General features: G+C 35.6%; 1 protein-coding gene across 1 annotated transcript in view; it reads left to right on the forward strand.

The window, feature by feature from the left end:
- RASEF (RAS and EF-hand domain containing) overlaps window positions 1-19,223 on the forward strand; it is a 33,440-nt gene extending 14,217 nt beyond the window's left edge. The window contains exons 3-17 of the mRNA XM_061369836.1: window positions 1,304-1,394; window positions 3,658-3,753; window positions 4,720-4,797; window positions 5,414-5,529; window positions 6,309-6,377; window positions 7,261-7,345; window positions 9,340-9,431; window positions 11,406-11,637; window positions 12,685-12,822; window positions 12,914-13,061; window positions 13,981-14,062; window positions 15,319-15,433; window positions 16,249-16,368; window positions 17,363-17,439; window positions 18,792-19,223. Coding sequence (XP_061225820.1) covers window positions 1,304-1,394; window positions 3,658-3,753; window positions 4,720-4,797; window positions 5,414-5,529; window positions 6,309-6,377; window positions 7,261-7,345; window positions 9,340-9,431; window positions 11,406-11,637; window positions 12,685-12,822; window positions 12,914-13,061; window positions 13,981-14,062; window positions 15,319-15,433; window positions 16,249-16,368; window positions 17,363-17,439; window positions 18,792-18,900 — 1,648 coding nt within the window. The 3' untranslated portion in view covers window positions 18,901-19,223. The remainder of the gene's footprint in view (window positions 1-1,303; window positions 1,395-3,657; window positions 3,754-4,719; window positions 4,798-5,413; window positions 5,530-6,308; window positions 6,378-7,260; window positions 7,346-9,339; window positions 9,432-11,405; window positions 11,638-12,684; window positions 12,823-12,913; window positions 13,062-13,980; window positions 14,063-15,318; window positions 15,434-16,248; window positions 16,369-17,362; window positions 17,440-18,791) is intronic.
- The last annotated feature ends 4,177 nt before the right edge of the window (window positions 19,224-23,400 follow it).

The raw sequence follows: 23,400 nt of genomic DNA on the forward strand, positions 1-23,400 counted from the left end.
AGAGGGACCTGGACAGGCTGGAGAGCTGGGCGGGGAATAACTTGATGAAATATAACAAGGGAAAGTGTAGAGTCCTGCATCTGGGCAGGAACAACCCCAGGTTCCAGTATAGGCTGGGGAACGACCTGTTAGAGAGCAGTGTAGGGGAGAGGGACCTGGGGGTCCTGGTGGACGACAGGGTGACCATGAGCCGACACTGTGCCCTTGTGGCCAAGAAGGCCAATGGCATCCTGGGTTGTATTAGAAGGGGGGTGGTTAGTAGGTCAAGAGAGGTCCTCCTTCCCCTCTACTCTGCCCTTGTGAGACCTCATCTGGAATATTGTGTCCAGTTCTGGGCCCCTCAGTTTAAGAAGGACAGGGACCTGCTGGAGAGAGTGCAGCGCAGGGCAACTAAGATGATTAAGGGAGTGGAGCATCTCCCTTATGAGGAAAGACTGAGGGAGCTGGGTCTCTATAGTTTGGAGAAGAGGAGATTGAGGGGTGACCTTATTAGTGTATATAAATATATAAAGGGGGAGTGTCACGAGGATGGAGCCAGGCTCTTCTCAGTGGCAAACAATGAAAGGACAAGGGGTAATGGGTACAAATTGGAGCACAAGAGGTTCCACTTAAACCTGAGAAGAAACTTCTTCTTAGTGAGGGTGACGGAACACTGGAACAGGCTGCCCAGGGAGGTTGTGGAATCTCCTTCTTTGGAGACATTCAAAACCCGCCTGGACACGTTCCTGTGTAACCTTATCTAGGTGTTCCTGCTCCAGCAGGGGGATTGGACTAGATGATCTTTTGAGGTCCCTTCCAATCTCTAACATACTGTGATACATACTGTGATACCATACCCATTATACTTTCATTTTAGAAACATATTTTTGCTTCTTCAGCTTCAAAGGGAGTATCTACCTGTTGTAGATACTCATCATTTGCAATCTCACATCATTACTGTCAAAACTGAACAGGACAATCTTGTATGTATGGGTGATGCAAGCTGCTGTAGTTATCCTTTTGAAGTCTCTTCAGTGAATAACTGGAGGAGCCTTTTATCTCTGTATCTTAATTTTCAAAATGCAGATGTGATGTATTTCATACTAATCATCAGCTGTTATTTAGAATCTAATTTGCCTGTATCTTCAAATTAATTTCTGATTTTTGGTTCCCAACCATACCAGTTTCAAGGTCTAGGCAAACTTAATCTGTTTCCATGTTTCGCTCTAATTTATTTCACCTGAGGTAGGCAGATGTGTTTCACACAGTGTTTCTGTCAAGTCAGAGGGCAACTGCTAAGAGACTGTTTACTTTTAAACTTTAGAGCTCAGGATAAAGCAGCAGTTCAGCTCAGTGAGCTGGAGGAAGAGATGGAACAACGGATACAGGCTGCAGAGCATAAAGTCAAAAAGGAAGTGAGTATTTTATATTTATGGAATTTCATAATAATTTCATAAACTTCCAGTGGTATTAAGCAGGATTGATGTGTGTTTTGATCCTGATGGGCTGACTCAAAGCTGCGGAAGGCTGGGCCTGGACAAAAAGAAGCTATCCAAGAGATTGAACACGTTTTCTCTTAATGCTTTCCCAAAGAGGAATGGCTGCTCAGATGTAATAAACCAAGAAAAAAAGTCTTTCTTTTGTGAGAATACAGTGACCTAGAGGTATGTATTTCTGAAACCATTACTAGAAACAGATTGGAGGTAATATGCATAAGAATAGCAGTTTGTGAAATTGTGGATGTAAGAAATGCATTAATTAAAACATATACTAAGGGCATAATTATTGCTCTGTAGGATACACAATATACTGAATATCTGTATACTTGGTCTGGGTTCTTTCACCAAAGCATTTGCAGAATTGGAAGCAAAAGTCTGCCAACTTGCTGATTTTAAATAGTTCACAGTATTTGATCTGTGAAGGTAAATGGTATTCTGAAAGACTTGAAGAAAATGGGATGTTTTTCTAGACAAGAGGAAACCTACCAAACCATAAATGTCACTTTTTTTCTTAGAAATAAAATATACTGTGAAATTTATCACCCCAGAAAAAAAACCATATCATAATATATTTAACTAATGATAATGCACTCTCAATAGAGATAAAGTTTCCATTTCCAGAGACTAAGCATTTATGTTCAGAAAATACATTTGCTCTGGAAAATTTTTGTTCTGCAGAAGTGGTAAATCACTGAGAAAAGCCCTGAAGACTCTTTCACTGCTGTAAAAAGATGACTGGGACGTGTGAGTATTCACTCACTCTGAGAACATCCACAGTTATGTACCATCATCATGTAAAAAAGCCATCTGCTATGTATTATCTACATCTAGCCTGTGTTTCTCATGCTGAAAAGTCCTCAAATTGTCATTGAGTTGCATGGATTGCTATTTTACTGTTCACACCTAGCTATAGATATGAAAGATGGGCTGTAACTTGTTTCTTACAGCTCTCTTTTCATTTTTGCTTCTTAATACTCCCTTTAGCTACTAGTTCCACATACTCCACCTACTAAAACGCCCTGAGAGTAAATGTAAGGTATTTACTTTGTGGGATTGTACTAAGCCATTAATCTTAATGCCTGTACTCAAGGGAATTATTTGTCAGAATGATCTCACTCATGCCATGCCACAGTGACACTTGCTTTTGCATGGTAGTATTTGCATATTGAGCCTATCCTCTATTTTGTTTCTTCAAGGGAAGAAATAGTTACCAAACACTACTTAGGAGTCCTGTATAGGTGCCAATAGTAAGGGAATCCAATTTAATCTGATTACTTTGATTATTGTTTTAACACACTATTACAATTTAACACACAGATGTCAGCGTCACCTACAGGAAAGGACTGAATTTTGAATTAAGTCTATGACTATCTCTTCCATATAAAAACTCAGCCTGTCTCATTGTTTATGTTATTGCTGCTGCATTCTGGTTTCTTGTGTTGTGAAGTCCCTGGGGAATGACTGGAGTGAGTTAAACACATAGTCATCTGTAGCACGTAAACCATACAGTTTTTTTCATTGTGCTTGATGTAACTTCCTTTCAAAATCTCTGTGTTGATTAAAATGAAACTCAGAATATTGTTCTTGGTTTGATATTTAGACCAAGTACTATATAAAACTAAAGATACTGTCATCAGCAGACCTTTTACTGAAGCTTGTAACTTTCCAGCACTTCTAAGTGAAAAAAATGTAAAAGAAAGCCAGAAATAAGTAACTGATGGTGGCACAGTAATGCTGTTGCTAGCACAACACATGCAGAGCCGCAGAAGACTGATTTGAAAAACAGGTGTGTATGTTTACATCTCTATATGCAATGCACACCTAAATTCATGTACAATAAAATATGAACATTTCTCTTTATTTTTTTTTCCTTAAGAAATTGAGAAAGCTAAGCACAGGAGACTATGACATAAGCAACAAATGCTGAATTGGGCCATAGCTTTGGTTCCATCTTACCATGCTATTTCTATGAATATTTTAGAAGTGGACTGGAATTACAGAATCAGAATCTGTGGATCTTAAGGGAAGGGGCAGGTTTACTCAATGGAAAGACAAGACTACACACATTAAGGGGAAAGTGTGTGGTTTCCAAACTGATGAATGCATTTTTTAATTATTTTTTCTTTTTTATAATATTTGAAACATTTCTCAACTTTTAATAAAATTAAAAATATTGCAGGAGAAGCGAAAAGCTGAAGAAGCCCTAAATGAGCTGAGGCGCCAGTATGATACTGAAGTCGGGGATCTTCAGGTGACAATAAAAAAACTTAAAATGGTAAGTTGAAGTCATGGCAAGGGTTTTTAAAGTGTGTTATGAGATGCGGACCTTACAAACTGCTTTCCCCAAGGTGGATAATCATAACAGTAGCTTTTAAAATTGTAGCTTTTTAATTTGATGTGTATTAGTAAACGGCAGCTGTAAATATTCTTAAGGTTGTGTTGTCATTCTGTGCTCTTGCATTCATCCTGTGTAATTTATGGAAATATTTAGCAAAGGAACCAACCCCTAGCCAAATTGTATGGCTGAATATTTTTCTAGGTTCATCAGGTTGTTAACACTGCAGTTAGTCTTGCATTTGTAACATATTTGTAATATATTATAAATATTATTGTATAAATTTGTAATATATTAGAAATAGTCTAATATGTTGCCAACAAATATTTGTAATTTATAGATTTAGATGAAATTGGGAACTCAAATATAGTAATTCAGAGTAATACAGTGCCATAGAGTAGCTCGTTATTTCTCTCAAACTTGACTGTAGAAGTGGGTTTAAGTTCTTAATTTTGAACTGAAATTACTAGTGTAAGTACTTAGTACTAGCCTGAACCTAACTCCAACCTGATCTTTTAATTTCATACCTAAGCTTAAGGTAAACTGAAATCTTGGATATGAATATTGGTTAGGGTTATTTTGTAATTTGGGTTTAATTTTGACATTATTTTTTTGCTGTAAGTTTTACCAGTGTTACATCGTCCAATGAGGATATATTTTTGTTTCTTTGTACAAATTGAACTTAAAAGAGCATTGCTAGAAATGGAAATTTCCCAACAAGAAACATTAATGCCTACTCATACTGCCTGCTCAAGTAGCTGAGAAGATCCTGGGTTTTAAAAACTTTTAATAGCTTTAAGAAGCTTTAGGGGTTATTTAATATGATTTATATTACTTTTAATGTACTTTGAATCAGAACAATCAATAGCTTACATTAATTGTCCTTTTTTTTTCTTATCCTTCTAGCTGGAGGAGCAGTCCAAGAATGTAAATCACAGGCAAGATGTGGTTGAATTGAAAAAAAGGATACATGATATGTTGCTGGTAAGAGATGATTATCATTAATATAGTAATTTAATCTCCATTTTAGCCTCTTCAATAGCATTTTTGTTTTTTTTTTTTTTATAGTTTTTTTTACATGTAGTACTGGTAAGCTACAAAATAAAATTCTGAAGTTGTTGGTAAGTATATGAGGACCTTTAACTTGGAAAAAACCCTTTATCTGCATGAGTGCATACACATTCTAGGTGTGACAGAGATAGCTTGAGATGATATAGTCCCATTTTTGTGTAACTGCAATGGAAAAATAAAACCTCAGTGATTCTTGCATTCTAACTTACTGACTTGATTTAGAGTTCTTCCATTTTCTTTCCCCCTTTATGCTCAGATTTTCTATTGTATCATAGAATCATAGAATAGTTAGGTTTGGAAAGGACCTTAAGCTCATCAAGTTCCAACCCCCTTACCATGGGCAGGGACACCTCACACTAAACACTGTCACCCAAGGCTCTGTCCAACCCGGCCTTGAACACCGCCCAGGGATGGAACATTTCAATTTAGTTTTGTTATATTTTGTTTTACCATTATGTCAACATGCTTAGGCAGGTGACTGTGACAGCTAATGTCTGATATCTTAATTTCTTTTTTTTTTCCTTTTAAGGAAAACCAGAAACTTAAGAAAGATCTCATAGAAGCACAGACAAATATAGCTTTTCTACAGAGTGAATTAGATAGCTTGAAAACGGAGTATGCTGATCAGACTTTGAATACTGAGAGGTAAGGTCCTTCCACATGATAACATTTCACCAGGGTAAAAATATCTGTTGTCTGATGTAGTAGTTATTATGTATACAGTTGGTAACTGTTATTTTGTAAATTTACCATCAATGAGAGGACACATTTGATACCCTGCAAAGTGTGTCTTGACTGCTGTTCACTTTTCTTGTCAGGTTTCAGAGAGAGAAAGTTCTGTTTATGATGTAAACTCATAATCTTGCAAGGAAGCGCTGGGATTTCAGTTAGGATTCAAAGTTACCATCAGACAGTTTTTTCCTCCATTATTTTCACTCAGATTAATATCTGTGTGAATATTAGGGAGAATAGTTTTGGAAGCCTCACACATCAGTCTCAATCATTTTTTTCTGAAGTGAATGGAAGCTGCTTCTAGGTACTAATTCAGAGGAGTGCAAATGACAGTTTCATTATGTGGCTATCTTCCGATAACAAAAAAGATATTTCAAGGGGAGAAGCGGCAGTTCTTACAGCTATTTGGTAGATTTTCTATTTTTTCAGTCACAGTCTCTGTGGAGATATAATGGCAGAGACCAATGAAGTTACCAAGTGATTTTTATGTATTTCAGGAAAATATGAACAAAACCCCCTATATTCATGAATATTTGAAATGGTATCTTTTCCCCACTGTATATTTATCACCTCTTACAAATGTTGACTGTTTTGTCATCTGCCAAAACCAATATTATAAAAGTAAAAAAATATATCCTGTAAAGTAAAAATTATTGGAGATATATATTTATATATTTTTTTTTTTCCTTCAGAGACCTAGAAATTATTCGAGAGTATACTGAAGACAGAGATAATTTGGAAAGGCAAATTGAAATACTTCAGTAAGTTCTTAGTAATTTGTATTTTTTTTGTCAAACTTTATATATGTCCCAGCCTATTCAGAGTACATATTTTTGTATGCAAAAACCTGGGAAAAAGTCTGAAATAAAAATACTAAAATGGCCTCAATTTTCATAGAAGGTACTGTGCTCAACTTTTATAGAAGGTACTGTGCTGCTAACTCTACTATGTTACTGAGCCACTAACTCTTCATTGTTTTTTATTTCCTTTCCTAGCCTCACTGATTTTCATTTCTTCATGATAAGCTTAATCAGATTTGAATCTATCCATGCTATATTACTTGGCTCCTATGTTTTATTGACTTTGCTGCTCCAGTAATTCCCTGTCTGATTGCTATCTGGAAAGTACTAAGTGCATGCAATTATACAAATGGTGCACAGACTTAAGCTTTCAAGGAGGGTCACAATGAGTAGGTTTTCTGGTTATCTTTAGTTAAATGCTTTATCCTGCACATACTCTTTCTTTCAAGCAGCTGAATCACACCTGTTCTTAGGATCACTTCAGCAGTACCTAAAGGTTAGCAATTTTGTATTTCAGAAACGACTGTACCAGTCTGCTACCCATAGCTGTGTTTTCTGAGGCCATTCCCACAGTGTCTTTTTTTCCCCTGAGCTGAACACAGACCATGTTGAAAGAAGAGAGACAGTTTTGTAGACTGTTAACTGTAGGCTAAACTTCACAGTGCTTTTTTATGTAAAATTATTTCTGCGTGTACAACACCCATTTCTAGCTCCACATTACTCTTCAATGTAAAGAAAAGCAAAAGGGTTCTTTTAGTTTGTTTTTTTTAATTTTTCTTTGTGATAAATTACATAATGTTCTGTTTACCTTACTCTTGCAAATTAAACTGCATTTCCTTGTTAGATCAGCTAATAGAAAGCTACATGACAGCAACGATGGTTTAAGAAGTGCACTTGAAAACAGTTTCAGCAAGTACAACAGGTCATTGGTATGTATTTTTAATTCTGTTATATTATACTAGAATGTTTAAGAATTAACACACCAAATACAAATTGGTCTGTATTTCAGTGGGTTCTTAGAAAAAAATAGTTTTATTCAGTGGATTCACTCTGAGAATACAATTGTGTAGTTGAATTTAGTTAGATTTTACTTACATTTTGTGAAATAATGGACTTCTGTTAGAACACAGCTACTTTCTGAGGTGCTTTGGAAAGCAGTGATTTTTTTTAACGTGCTGACCAAATGTATCTGATGAGGTGAATAAAACATCAGTTTATCTTGCACTAAAGGTGTCCTGGATTCAGCTGTAAGTTATTTTTCTCCTCCTTAGTAGCTGGTGCCATGCTGTGTTTTGGCTTTAGTCTGAGAACAAGGCTGGTAACACACTGATGTTTTCAGTTGTTGCTAAGCAGTGCTTACCCTGATCAAGGACTTTTCAGTGTCTCAAGCTCTGCCAGAGAGGAGGGACACAAAAAGCTGGGAGGAAGCAGAGACAGGACACCTGACCCAAACTAGTCAAAGGGGTATTCCATACCACAGCACGTCATGCCCAGTATATAAACTGGGGGAAGTCACCTGGAAGGCCAGATCAGTGCTTGGGTTGGGCTGGGTATTGGTCAGTGGGTGGTGAGCAATTGCATTGTGCATCACTTGTGTTTATTGTTTTCTATTCCCGGTTTAGTTTTATATTCTCTCCCCTTTTTATTTCCTTCATTATTCTTTTTAGTGGTGGTAGTAGTAGTTTTGTATTATACTTTAGGTATTGGAATATTCTTATTTCAACCTGTGGGCTTTATATCCTTTCGATTCTCCTCTCCATCCCACCAGGGGAGTGGGTGAGTGGCTGTGTGGTTCTGAGTTACCAGCTGGACTTAAACCACGACAAAAGGGAGTATGTTTGTATGGTGTATATGGGAGTGCCCTACCATTGAAAACACTTTCAGAAAACTGTTTTTTTTTTTTTTTTCAGTAGCAAGGTCTTAACTTAATTTAAACTTTTGTCCAGGCAAGTCACTGGGAAAACAGAATAGCAGGGACTGCTGATAATAAGGACCTCAGTCAGACCCTTTTGGGTCTATATGGGGACTATATGGGGATCTGTTGCAATGGATGTAACTCTGGACCCTCCAAACCAGAGAAAGGAAGGTGTGAAAGTTACAAAAAATTTACCATTTTGCAATATTGGGAAATCTGTTAAACTCCTGAAATAATGATCAGGCAGCCTTTACATTGTCAGGAAAGCAGCTCCCTGTTTTAGAAGGATGGGGCTAGTATAATGGGCTCACAGAGACAGTACTGGACAGGAAGGAGGAAAACAGGTTAATTGCTTTATTTCATCTTACCATACCAGTGAACACCAGTGCCTTTTGCTGATACAGGCTACCAGAGGTTCACTGCAGATACAACAAAAGACACCATTTCCTTTCTGCTATGCTCTGAAATGTAAGGGGGTCAGATAAGAGAGAATACAGAGAAAATTGTTTGCAGTGAATAAACATGTAAAGGAACAGCTGAATGTACGAAATACGTTGTCATGTGCTATCATCTGAGATCTCTCCTTCTCTCCACTACCTAACTCAAGAACTAGAAGGTACCTCTACTGAACCTAGCTCAGTTAGTGGCATTTGCCATTTCACTTTAGTAGTCAATATACCTTTTGTTTTTTTAAATACTACTTTTCAAAGTTTAGCATTTCAAAGTCTTTAGATGTAATCAATTAAATCATCCTCTTGGAATTTCAGTTGTCTTTTTTGGTTAGGTGTGGCTACTAGCACTTTCACTATTAAGGTAACAATGTAGTCTAAAATGCTGTATGTAATGGGCCTTTCGACATCCAATCCTATATAAAAATTAAAAATCAATAGTTGAATATGTATGAAAATACACAGTAATTTTGGTGATGCACACTTTTTTAATGAAATATCTAGATGCTTATACTGTGTTCATCAAACTTCTTATGCATTTGCTATGTATCTGTCACAGCGATTAGCAAACACCTCACCGGGAAGTACCATTTCTAGAAGCAGCCCTAAGTTTAATGGTGGACAGTCTCCTCTAAACTCGCGGTATGACAGGTAAGCTAGGTTCACTTTTATTAAGTTTAAAAAGGGTAGGGCATCATTTGCTGTAGAAGAGCAAATGCTGCCTGATTCTAGTTTGATTCTCAATCTTCCCTCCATGTCTCCAATAAACTATAAAAATCTACTAACAACCTCTAGCTTACTCAGTGTTTAGGAAATTAACATTTTTGGTCACATCCTCAGACTGTATGTCTGTTTTTTTCCTTCTGTAATAATAATTATTATTACGAAGGTTTGTGGGCCTAGTGTCCTTCTCTGTGAATATTTATTAGATATTTCCCAGATGATGCAATACTTGCACTGCCACAAATGTAAGAAGCGCATACTACTTTAAAAGAAGGTTCATGTGGTATGAATAAAACTTGATTCCCAACAGGTATGACGTAGTATCTAAAGACAGAAAGACGTATGAATGTCCCAAACTATGTTCATTGTCAGTACTTTTGTCTCCTGACATCAGATCAGCAGTAAGAGATACTGGTTTGCATTCTAACATGTTTTAGAGCGATTTACAGTAGTAGGTATATTTTCTTTTCTTCTTTTTCTTTTCTTCTTATTTGTATTTTTTTTAAGCTTATCATACATCTTAGCCTAACCTGCTTTAAGCAGGTATGAAATTCCCAGCATTGAATTCATGCTTCAGTGAAGTTAAAAATTGGCTACTAAAGACCTTTTATTCCAGGGAAAGCCTGACAAGCTTAAGTTTGTTGTGGCATGCACCCTTGTTCTGTATTTTGGTGGTTTAGTAGAGGCTAGTGGGTGCATGAATACAAATAGCGTGGATGCGGTGATACTCCACAGCAAATATCATTCTCATTGATGTGGTTATTTATTAGCTTGAAGAGATGTAAATTAGATGGTTCTGGATGTTGGTGCATGGGACATCAGTGCCTCTGTCACCTCTATCTGGCCACTTGCAAGGAAGGTTTATATCTGAGTCAGTAACAGCTTCATAATCAGGTGATTTTCCCCACTGTATTTTGTGGTGTGCCATTGCTCTGGGAGCTTCCAACCCCTCTGGCAGCAAACTGTCTTTACAAGGATTGATGCTGACCTGGCCTGTGGTTGACATCCATTCCCAAACTGGTCCTCTCTTCTCCACTGTGACTTGGAAACCTTTTCTACCTGACTTTAATCTGTGCCTGTCCCTGTCTTGTTGCAGAAGCACGATAATGACTGTAGCAGTAGTAAACCTTTTTGAAAGATTGACCACTTTAAGAATGACTCTATTAATCTTTATTTTCTCTAGATTCATTTACACAGATAAAAAGTAGTTTTATTTTCTATAAGCCATAACTACTGTCATTGCTGCATCCATTTAAGTATTTCTGTATATATTACAGCATCCATTAAGGGAAGGGAGAAAAAAGAAAAAAGTAAAGGAAAGGTCTTTGAAGGAAGGGTGAGGTAAAAGAAAGGACTTCTGTGTAAAACCTGAAGTTTTGTGTAGCCTAAAACTATAATAAAACACGTTTCAGTGACTTCTTCCACCATTACACCTCTCCTGAACTCGGCTACCTCCTTTTCTGTGTTTATAACTGTTACTGGCCTGTGTGCTACTATGAACAGATGCATTCATTTGAATTAGATATAGTACATCAAGGTCATTTTATGTGTTTTAGAATAAGCCAAAAGTAGCTAAACCATCAGCAGTCATATTCTGCCTAAGATGTCTTCATTGCATGTAAATTTTCTGAATATTTTTTTATTATTTATTTTGTTGTGTATAAATAAATAGACTTTCTTACAGAGACTCAGAAATCATCATCAATAACATAGATTATGTAATGTAATCTGAGCATATTTAGGATTGAAATATAAACTACTTAGCAAGGCAAAAATGGCATTAACGTACACCTTAAACGGTATATTAGGATTTCTAAGTATTGACTATTCCAGAATGGCATAGATTTTGTTAGAAAAAACAGTTGTGTAATAATTGTCCCTCCCCCCAATATTTTTTATTAGATCATCTCCTTCTTGTGTGGATGAAGATTATGATTCTTTAGCCCTTTGTGATCCTATGCAAAGGATGAACTGTGAAGTTGACAGTTTACCTGAGAGCTGTTTTGACAGTGGTTTGTCTACCTTGAGAGATTCAAATGAGTATGATTCAGAAGTGGAGTACAGGCATCAAAGGATTTTTCCAAGGTCACAGTGTATGCAAGAAAGCTTTGGTGGTGATGCTTCTGATACAGATGTAAGTGCCAGACTTACTCCTTCTCTAAAAAAGACTCTTAATGGAGACAAAATTAGTTTTCTGTTTTTTAAAATGAAATGGATATTTCCTCAAAGGCCAGTTAATATTGTATTTGTATGCATTCAAATAAGATTAATGACTTTTTTTTGAGAATGTATAAATAGTTATTTGTCTTTAAAATAAAATGTTCTTTTTGACATTTTTGATAATGTTTGAAGTAATAACTTCATTTTTGAAGTACATGTGTTTTTTGAACATTGTCAAACAGCATGCAGACAGTTCATTTTCTAATGACAGGAAAGCAAATACTATAGCAGTCAAATAGGTTTCTGTTCACTTTTTCTTCCTATGTTGTGGCATTGAATGAAAAAACAGTTACGAGAAAAGGAATACTGTTAGTGCCTACATTGACTTACACAGTAAGTCTCAGAGAATTTAGAAATGTAAGAATGTGCATTGTGTCCATTTCATTGTTAGTAAAATGGAGAGCTTTGCTGATGACTGCGTAGCAAGGCTAGTATCAAGCACAGCAGAACACAGGGTTTTATACAGCACATCCTTTGCTGTGCATTTAGTAGAGATGTTTAGTCTGTTTGCAGTTGAAAAATGCTATGAATAATGGTGATTACAGCTGTGCTGTATTTAATTTACCTTGAGCTATTACTCTCTATCCTGTTGTTGTAGGTTAGAGAGTAATGTCTTGTAGGGAAATATTTCTGTAAAATAAGTTTTGAAATAAAGTATTTGTGTATTGTAATTATTTTTTAGAGCTGAATTTTCCATGTGGAAATTAGATTTCTCATTCTCAATACTGTACTGAAAGCACGTACACCAAACAGCAAACACATTTAAGGACGAAATGTAGGCTATAATGAAGAATAAGTGTAAATAAGAACAAAATAATCACAGGTTTTCAACTAAAATTTGGTCATTTATCTCTGTTTAATCCATACTGCAAGAACAAATGTTTTAAGCAGTCTTAGCTGTACCATTAAAAAAAAAATGTATTTTTCTTACTGGAGCTAACACACTAGCTTGTATTTTCAGGTTCCAGAGATCAGGGATGAAGATGCATATGGTCCTGATAACAGCAGTGCGGTACTAGACTGGAAGACCTCACGACCAGTAAGTCGGAGCAGTTCAATTGTGTCAACAAGGAGATACATATCTGCTCTCACCCCTCAGGTAACCAGTTCTTTAGGAAAAAAAAAAAAGTGTTTGATGTGGAAAATACTTTTTATATGAGTTGAAACAGAGGGGTTCTTTTTATTTTCAGTCAGATGCAACCGAATGTACTCTGAAATACCCCAGTTCAGAGAAGGCTTACAAGATTGTTCTTGCTGGAGACGCAGCAGTGGGAAAATCCAGTTTCCTTATGAGACTCTGCAAGAATGAATTTCGAGGCAATACGAGTGCAACCCTGGGTATAATTGTTCTTACAATTCTAAAGTTAATTTCATTGTTGTTCTGTGGAAGTGGGTAAAAAGATTACCCTCTGTGGTTGCTTGCTGGTTTCCTGAATATACACATATAGTTTCTTAGGATGTGAGATCTAATTGAGCGCTAAAGGTTAGAAGTGCCTCACTGCTGGCTGGAGTAGATAATAGGTTATTGCTGTAATTTTGTTTCTCGTTGCAAAGTACAAAGCCTGTTCCTGAGCAACATCAAGCACTAGAAAAGGGAGTTTGTAATGGACTTAGAATGTCTGTATGATCATTTTCATGTTTTGCATTACTTTCTTGTTCCTTGGCTTTTTCCTCTTTCCTTAGTATTTCATAAAACCATTTAATGTCTTTTATAGTATTTTTTTGTGTGTATCAATTTCTTCAAAGTGTTATTGAAGCTTTTGTTTAAATGCAGCTGAAAGGATTTCTGACTTGTATTATTATAGCTGTCAGCTGACAAACTTTTTTACTGATTCCAAATACTTAATTTTTGTCCTCTAATTAAATCATAGTTATATATTTGTTTTATTGCCTCTACATCAGGATTTTTGTTTTATCTTTCTTCTTCTTGGCATTTGAAATAGTCTATTTATAAAACATTTTCTTCCATAAAACTGCTTAGAGAAATAGAGATGTTCTTGTTTGCTGGTCATAATGACACATTTGTATTAACGTTTCTGGGAAAATATGTGGGTAAAATATTTCTGAAATGTTTTTCTAAAGAGAAATATGTTCAGGGGATTATTGCAGTTCAAAGTTATGCTCATGACTGAAATCTCATAACCTATTAAAAGAGAAGAATTATGAAATAACTTGTATATGGCACATAATTTGACATTTTCTGTGGGGTTTTTAAGGTTACTGATGTTTTTTGTTTGTCTATACATATTCTTTTTAGGTGTGGATTTTCAAATGAAAAGACTAATTGTTGATGGGGAACCTACAGTGCTACAACTGTGGGACACAGCTGGGCAAGAGAGGTTAGTGATTCTTTACACTTACATAATTTCAGTTGTTTTGTTTCTAAAAGATGTTTGTCTTTTTCCACCTAGGTAAAAAAAATAAACACTAAATATTAAATGACCCTACAGGAAGTGATTTTGGCCATATGCAAGTGTATATAACAGATGTGATTTTGCTCTGCTGAGACCTGTGACAGGTGGAATATTTATTTGTTAGCCATGGTGATGCCTTATGTAATCTTTTCTGTCTGCAGGGAGAAATAGTTGAGGTTCACCACAGCATTAATTAATTAAACCCATGTGCCCCTCTCTTGCAGTACAAAAAGATGGAGTAGATGTACATTGTTTCTTCCCTCTTTGTCCTCACAGACCTGTGTTTCTGCACAGGCTTTATCTCAGAGACTCCCTTTCCTTCGTCTCCCTTCCTTGAAAGTCCTGATCCTGATTTGCATTGTATTAAGGGTATGAAAACTTCTTCTGGAAGACTTTAAAAAGACTTATGGTGAAATTATACAGTTTGATGAATGTATATCCAAGGTCCTTCAAATTATTGTGTAGAATTTCCTCAAAATCCTATGACAAATTTACTTGAGAGCCATTACTTCTTTACTAATAGCTTTTGGGGCTTGTTAAGAGGTTATCACCTTGGAAGTCAGTTTAATCTGTTTATTGACCAAGATTTGTATTGGGCTGTCTATTTTTGCCTGTATGAGTAATTGTGTGAAGTAGGTAGTCAGAGGCTCAATCATTCTCCTCCCACAGAATAAATTTATGAAGAATATTTTAAAATACATTCTAAATACCTAGTTGCTGTCCTTGGTTGTTAAGTTGATTGTGTTATGATAGTGGCCAAGATGACTGTCACTGATGAATTAATTTCAAATTATTGGTTTCATATGTTTTCAAATGTAGCAGAATAACCCACTCAATTTCTAAAGTTGTATGTAAGAGAAAAGGCCTTGTTACCTAATCAAAATCGGACTGTAAAGCAGATTATATTTTATAGATACAAGTTAGACTACATTTTTGTTCTGATAAAAAAAAATTATGATTGATATTTAGGAAAGGATTCTATGGGTCTTTATGACACACTTACAAGCCTACAGGAGCAGTTTTCAAGACTTACTTACAAAAGAAACTATGAGAAAACTCATCTTGTAGTGTGGAGGGAATCCTCCTCAGTAGTGTAACAAAGTAATGTGGTGTTTTTAATAATGTTAAATTGAATTATTTTTTGATGATGTGGCCTTATGCAAATTTTCTTTTTCTGAAAGATTCCGAAGTATTGCTAAGTCATACTTCAGAAGAGCAGATGGTGTCTTACTACTATATGATGTAACTTGTGAAAAAAGCTTTCTTAATGTGAGAGAATGGGTGGATATGATTGAGGTAAGAACCTTAAGTATGTGCAAGTTACAAGCTGTGTTTCGCTACATTTTTATCTTTATTATTTATAAAATTTGAGTATCTGGATGTTGGATTTAGCCAGACTGAAAACACGCATAGAAGTAAAAGCTACATGGAAGTCCTAAATGTGTCCTGACATATTCAGTTACTGCTAAAACCGATACATGGTTTTGTATAAAAAGGTGTCATGTAATCACACTCTTCCTGTTCAATTCCTTTTGAAATCGGTATGACGGCCTGCTTCAGATACTGACTTGTGGATGGCTTGAGTATTCCTTGGAGTCTTTGCATTTTAAAACAGTGTGTTAGATTCTGTAAACTAGCTATAGTTCAAGTGAAATTTTGAGTATTTCTTTCTACTATTACTTCTTGTTTATTTGAATACAAATTTGCATGTAATGTAGAGCATTTTTCTCTCATACCAGAAGCATTTAATAAGAGTGAAAGAATTAAGCAAGATCTTTAATTCATCTTATGAAAGGCATTTCTTTTAATCATACTACAGGAGTTTGACACATTCCCCATAGTAATTTTGTTACACAGCATTTGAGTATTGTAACCATTTCCATTAGATTAACTTAACATACAAAATGCCTTGTTGGGAAGCCCATCTTTGCAGGCTGATGTTAAATATGAACTAGTTCATGATTCTCAGCATTATTCTCATTATCTGTCATTTTTTGTGATAGTGAGGAAAATTATTTTTGTGAGAAGAAAATCAATATGACATGATGATGCTAGTTACTTTTTTGTTTTCTGAGTATTCTAGCAATAAGGAAATAAAATCCTTTTTACAGGATGCAACTCATGAGAATATTCCAATTATGATGGTGGGTAACAAAGCGGATCTCCGTCAAACTGTTACAGAACAAGGACAAAAATGTGTTTCTGTAAATTATGGAGAAAAGCTGGCCATGGTAAGGTCCAAGTCTATCTCTTTAGTACAAAATGGTCTTCAAAACTTGAATCTGAGAACCATGTGAGAAACTAGTAAACAGGAGTAATTTTCTGCTTGTTTGTTCAAGTGTAGTAATTAGGATTCATGGATATTTTTCATGAAAAGTATCCTATTTGTTCACTGGGCTAAATCTCAGCTCAGTTTTCACTGAGCTGCACTTAATTTTTGCCTGGGATAGTTTCCTCCACCTCTATGGTGAAAAGTAGATGGACTAGGAGACTAATGTTTGCTTCTGCCAAAGAGAAATCACCAGTGCAAATACAAAGCGCACTAATGAGCACACAAGGCTTTCACCTAGCTGGTGTCTGTCCAGCTTTTGAGAGGAATATTTTCATCTTCAAGAGACTATCTGGTATTCCTGTGATGTCTGCAGAAAGAAAAAAGGAACTCTCTGCTATAAATAGAAGTCTGGACAAGTTCGTGCATGTATTTATGTGGGGGATAAGGGATGCAGATGTCCCCTATTTTGCAGAAAAAAAAAAAACAGAAGTTTTAATGTCTTGAATTTCTGAGTGGTTGGGCAATTGATTGATTATACAAAGGCAAGTGTCATGTCCAAGTGATATTTCTGGTTAACTTAGAATACCACATACTGTAGTTCATAGGTAGCTAACAAGATGGATTCAGTAGCCTGTTTTAGCAACTCTCTTCCTATTTTGCAGTCTTGTGGACAAGATTTAATTTGGACATTAAGCCTATGATGTGTTTTTTATTCAGTTTGTTAATTCAGAATATACTGAATATAAAAAAGTACAATTAGAAAGTAATTACTGTTTTTTTTCACAGTACTAATGTGAACATATTGGAGAATGAAGAGTGTGAGATAAAAGTCCTGTTCATGTAAATGTGTGTCATCTTTCTTTGTGTTGTTGAGGAAACTGTTTATAATTGAATATATATATATTCACATGGAAACCATTTCAGATTAGTTAAACATTTATTTTTACTTACAGACTTACAATGCACTATTCTGTGAAACAAGTGCTAAAGATGGATCTAATGTTGTAGAAGCAGTTCTTCATCTTGCTCGGTAAGTAGCTATGTTTCTATTTTTGAATAAACAAATCTTGAGTATATTTAATGAAATGGACATGATATGTGAATACACATACAAAGATTTTTAATTTTTTTTATATTTTTCTTTGTATTCTTTTTATTATGAACTCTACATTTGTCTATTATTGTGAAATTGCACATCATGCATATTGCACATGTACATCCAAAATTGTACCAACATAAAATTCAACAAACAGAATTTAAAAATTAATAACATATTTAATCTTTATAGGTAACTACAAGGTAGGATTTCTTCTCAGTTTAATCAAGTAACATTTTTGCTTGTGAATGTTACAAAGCTGGCTTGATAATTAATATTTAAATTACAGCTCAGTTAAGGAGCTCACAATTTTAAAACCTGGTGAATTTACTTTCTTAATTCTTTCCTAGATTAATTTGAAGTATGTATAATTAGGTATAATTAATTCTTAATTCTTTCACATATATACTCAGTTTTATTACTGACCATTCTAATCCCATGTATATTCTTTGATGTCCCTTTCTCTAAATTACGTAAAAGATAGAATTTGTGATCCATTTAGCAACCAGCTATTTCTGTGATAATGTGTGACCCAAACATTACACTTCTACTACCTTTTCAAACAAGTCTTGGTTATAATATAATTTATTTGTCTGTCAATGTCTGTGTGAATTTAGTGGCCAATTTGTTAAATGTCATGTTACAAAGAACCTGGCCGTGAATCCAGCTGTGGATTAAGAGATTAGAGAACATATATAGCACAGTTCTATAACATTAATCATAGCTGGAAAATTATCTCTAATGTTTAAATATGATATCTTTGTTTAACTCTTTCAAGGATAAAAAATGTTTTCCCACTTGGAGCCTCTCTCGTCAGCATCTCAAAAATAAAAATTTTCTTCATAAAGCACATTGATGCTCATATTGTCTAGACACTACCCAGAACTTTGGTCTGGAATGATTGCGATTTCTTTACTCAAGTAGTGGTAATCTGTATTCTTTGAAAGAAGCACATAATTTTGAAATTAACATTTCATTACCATTATGCTGAATAATACAGTGTTCTTAGAGCTACTTCATGAATTTATTCTACAATATGAAGAGAGTTATTTTGCATCAGAAATTATATTTCTTGCACTAGCTATGATTTGTACAGAAATACTGATATGATTCCCAAGTTTGAAACTTAGGAGACATGTTGATTCTGTGCACTAAACCCCCGACTTCTGACGATGCAATTGATGATGGTGAGCTCTGTAATATATACTGGGGGAAACAGAACAATGAGTATGAATGAAAATGTATTAATTGCATGCATTTTTTTTGTTTTTTGGGTTTCTTCACAGCGAAGTACGAAAACGAAGTGATAATCAAGATGATACGAAGTCAGTAACCAGCCTGGCTGGAACACCTGTCAAAAAATTAGCGCTCAAGAAAAACTGTTGCAATGTTTAACTGATAGATACTTTTCCTGACCTAAATAACTTTTATGCTAAAAAAAAGAAAAAAAAGTTAATGAAGGATTTCAATAATGTATTCTTTTTGTTGTGAACTATCCATTTGTGTATTTAGAAATTGCACATCCTGTTAAAAATCCAGACTCTTCTGTCCATTCACATCTGTGCACTTGCTTTGTCCCATAGGCTTCGGTTTCACTTTTTTTGAGTAGCATAAGTCAAATCAATGCTATGGTTGTCACTGCATATAATATTGTAATGTATTTTATCATCTTTACCTGCTTGTTTCTCTAAGGGCTCAAGATTTCTTACATACAGAATATCGTAGTGTCATATATCACACACAGGGAAAGAAAAATATTCCAGCTTCATTTTTTTTAATCTTTTTGTTCGTGCCTGCTTATGTAGTTTTTTGGAAGTCTTAAGTTATATGCTGATGAAACCTTTCCCAGGAAAACTGCAAAGCATTGAAAGGCTGTCTAGATCCAGGTAAGTCGTAAGTTCAGGGCATGAAGCAGAATGGTCTCTGTCAGGTTAAGACAGTGGCAAGCACCTGGGGTTCTGGTGAAATTTTGTAAAATCTAGTGAGTTAGAATTTATTTAATTTGGGAGTTGGGGTTTGATTCAGAACTGAGAAGTAGACTTTATATCTGATCCTACACAGCTCAGAAGTGAAAGGAACATTTGCATTGGACCATTACCATTCAAAATTCCGGAGAGACTATAATACTTGTGATATGTAGGATTACTGAGATGAATTAATGATCCAACACCCACCTGTTTGTTTAGATTAGACCATTATTAGTATTACAGAGAGTTGCGGGTTGTAATTTTTCCCTTGTTTGTCATATCTTCCATTCAGACCCTAATTGAGAAATTGTAGTAGTACAGAGGAGTCTCTTTTAATGGATATTCTTGATGCAATTTTTAAGCTTTAAACTTGCAGGTGAAAGAATTGCTGCATGTGCACAAAGTTCTGTTTAAAATCTTCATTAAGAGAACTACCTGAAATGAACAGCGACCGCTTACCTTAATTAGAACTCTTTTGTCTGATTTAAGGAAAACTCTGAGGAACTCGTGAGTGGGTGGTAGCTTTAGGTCTCAGTATCTCTAAAACCCAAGTTGTTATTGCTTATAACAGTTCCCAACAATTCTGTAGTGTAGTAAAAATTGTAGGTCTTTCTACAGTTAACAGTCATGATCCAGTTTGTCTCATCTTTCACAGATTTTTTGAGGCTGGGATGGGGCTCCTTCAGAGCCAGTAAGTTGTTTCTGTCTTTTCTGTGTATATTAATAAAACATCTCCAAGCCGACACCTACCTTGGTAAATAAACCTTGGATACATTTTTATGGAGTGATGGAAAACCCATATGACAAGCAGCTGTTACTGCATTTTATCAGCACTATAGCTGAATGGTGTATAGCCTATGCTGCATTACCAGTTTTATAAAATGTGGAGTTCTCAGAAACAGGATGGTTCAGAATTAAAGAAAAAAAAACAAAAAAAAAAAAACCCAACCAAGCAACCAACCAGTTTTAAAGTAGGAAGAGCAGTGTAATTAGGCATCCTTTCAGACCTCTAGATCAGAGCAGTTAATCCTCAGGTAACGAGTTGAAAGATTGTTCTTAACAAGACAGAGAAATCTAATGACAAAAAGAATAAGGCATTTTATTTCACTGTATTGTACTTCAACCCTAGAAGAGAAAATGTTTGTTTTCCTTTATCTATTACTAAGGAAACCTTTACACTACCTTCTTCCATGGAGGAGACTTTAGGGTTGTAGCATCTTCCCGCCCAGCAGTACAAGATGCCTCACTGTAATCCTGAGACTTACTTAGAGCAGGTGGCAGAGATTGAAGGAGACACAGGTGTATCAGGAATATGCCTGGTCATATATCTGTTGTTTAATTTTGCTGATTTGTTTGTTGTTTACCTTGTATTATTTAAGCAACAGAATTACAGCCATAATTAGCATCTCTGAGGAGAAAACCACACTTCACTGAGTGCATTGATGAGGGCCTTTTCTGTGGGTTGTTGTTTGGGTTTTTTTTTTGTTTGTTTTTGTGTAAAAGCTTCTCTCTCTGTCCAAAGGAGTGAAATGGGAATAGAATTCATGTAAGCTTTATTTGCAGGTAGTTCATCATGCAGTAGTAGAGAGGAGAGTGGGAGATTATACAGCACTTAGTTTCTGAAGTGTAAGCTTACACGTAGGCGTTTGCATTTTTTCAGAGAAAAAAGAAATAAAAGAGCATGATTATAAGCTGTTACCTGCATTCCGAAATACTGCTTCTTCAGCATTATTAACTTTGGTTAACTTGTAGAGTTTAGACTGAGGCTCAGCATTCTATGTGTGTCCCCTGAACCACAGCTCTGTGGTCTTAGCCTGGAGTAGATGACGTGAAATATATTAGTCTAAGCCTTGTTGACGCACCTGCATGAATAAAGCATTTTGGTTGAATTCACAAAATCATGTAAAGTTGTTAGAAGGATTTCTGGAAGTGGTTTTGTTCAACCTTCCAAGCACCCAGGCACTGTTGCCAGCCTTAGATCAGGTTAGCTGTGGGTTCGACTAGCCAGGCTGTGAAAATCCCAAGACTACCACCATTCTTGGCAGCCTGCTCCCATGCTTGCACTCCACTTCTGCATAAAAATTTCTCCCCATGTCTGACCTTGGTTTCCCAAGTGGCCATAAATATGTAGCCATTTCCCCTTGTATCTTCTCCTGCTACCGTGAAGGGTTTGGCTGTGATCTTTGGTGACTCCCCTTTCAGTAGGATGTTAGATCCTACTTGGCCTTGTCTTCACCAGTACAGTGATGTTGTTGTGAGGTACCTCTTGCAGATGTTGCTAGGGGTACCTAGAGTTGGCACATCCCAACATCCCAGAATTGGCAGAGTGTGTGTATGTGTGTGTGTGTGCAGTAATTCAGTTTCATACCTAAGGTTCTTACTATATAGAGAGTACCATGTGAATATCCATGCCTGTAGAGAGCCTGGTGGAAGGATGTGAGTTCTGGGACTTGCCATCACACCTGTTTTTTCTCTCTCTGGAGGATTTGGCCATTGCTATTTTAGGTACTTTCTAAATTTATTTTAATGACCAAAATCTCGTTTATGTTACTTGGCCAAATTATATAAACTGAATCTCCCTTTTTTAAGCTCCCTAGTTTTTGTGTGTTATGTAAAGCAATTTTATTCTGAAACAGTGTTGTTTTTTTAAATAAGATTCAAGGCTGGAAACTGCTAACGAAGTTTTTGCCTTTGTGAAGTTTTATGGTCAGTGTCTTCATTATTACAAAAGCACTACCAAATGGGGATATAGCTGTGTTGGAACTGGTTTTAGAAATCCTATGATGATCAGTTCCATTAAGTCTGAATATTCACATAATACTGTGTAGAATTCATGTTAAAGCAAAGGAACTTGGAAGAAAAAAAAAAAAAAAGAAATTGAAGCACCTATTTATACATGGAATAGTGAATAAAGTTTTGTGTTGTTTTGGAGGTTTACCATTGTCTCCTCCCTAAAGTGTAAAATGGCAAACATCAGCTATGTGCTCTGACATGGTTGCACTGTTGTACTTTGAATGTTTTTTTGTCTAGTACTTAACAACTATTCATTTAATTGCACAGTTGTTTTTTGTTGGTTTTTTTTTAAGTTAATGTATGTGTTCCCTTAATATGTGTATTTATTTGAAAAGGGGAGGCCTTGTTTTTCCACATGATCTGCAAATAAATTATTCAGTTGACACAGAGATGTTATTTTACCCTGTATTGGTTTTGATCCTTTTCAACTGTGGCATAGTACGCAATTCTAAGGCAATAATCTGTGAGATGCCCTGAAAGTGTTTTAATCCCCTGAGTTCTAGTAACCACTTTGTGCCTGTTTAACATACAATAGTGGCTTAATAAAACAAGTTGCTGCTTCTTTTTATCGTTCTTAGAAGTATAGCTATGGCCTAACATGGTTGAAGTATTTTTCTGTGTAACTTTTTTGTATTGACTAAAAAATTTTCTATTATATTAAGAAAAATACAGTTTTAAATCTGTGTGGCCTGTTAAAATGTATTCCGAGGAAAATATCTATGGGCCACTCCTGCAGGAGTATCATGTAGATGTGCATCCATGCAGATCCCTAATTAAGCTAATAGGTTCTATGCTAGTGCAGGCAATCTGTTCATATATAGATCCTTTTAAAGAGGCTTTATTTTTTTTTTTTTGTCTAATCAACTGCTGTACAACAATAGTAGCTAACTTTTTAGGAAAAAAAAAAAATCAGTGAAAGATCCCTAATTCATAAACCAAAGGGGGATGTATATCCATATAGCCAAGACACTTTATTATATAACAAAGAAACCTACTTCCATGATGTTTCTTGCTGCATTAGGTAATTAAAGAAATGGACCGATTATCTCGTGTAGTTCAAATTCCCTTTACCATTACTCCTGCCAAATTTCCCTCTGACCCTGTCTGGGTTACTTATGATTTGGAGATTCTTATT

This window comes from Neopsephotus bourkii, unplaced genomic scaffold (assembly GCF_033783945.1).
Source record: "Neopsephotus bourkii isolate Nb327-2 ecotype Australia unplaced genomic scaffold, CSIRO-AGI_Nbou_v1 NB_151, whole genome shotgun sequence".
In the NCBI taxonomy this organism is placed as follows: Eukaryota; Metazoa; Chordata; class Aves; order Psittaciformes; family Psittacidae; genus Neopsephotus; species Neopsephotus bourkii.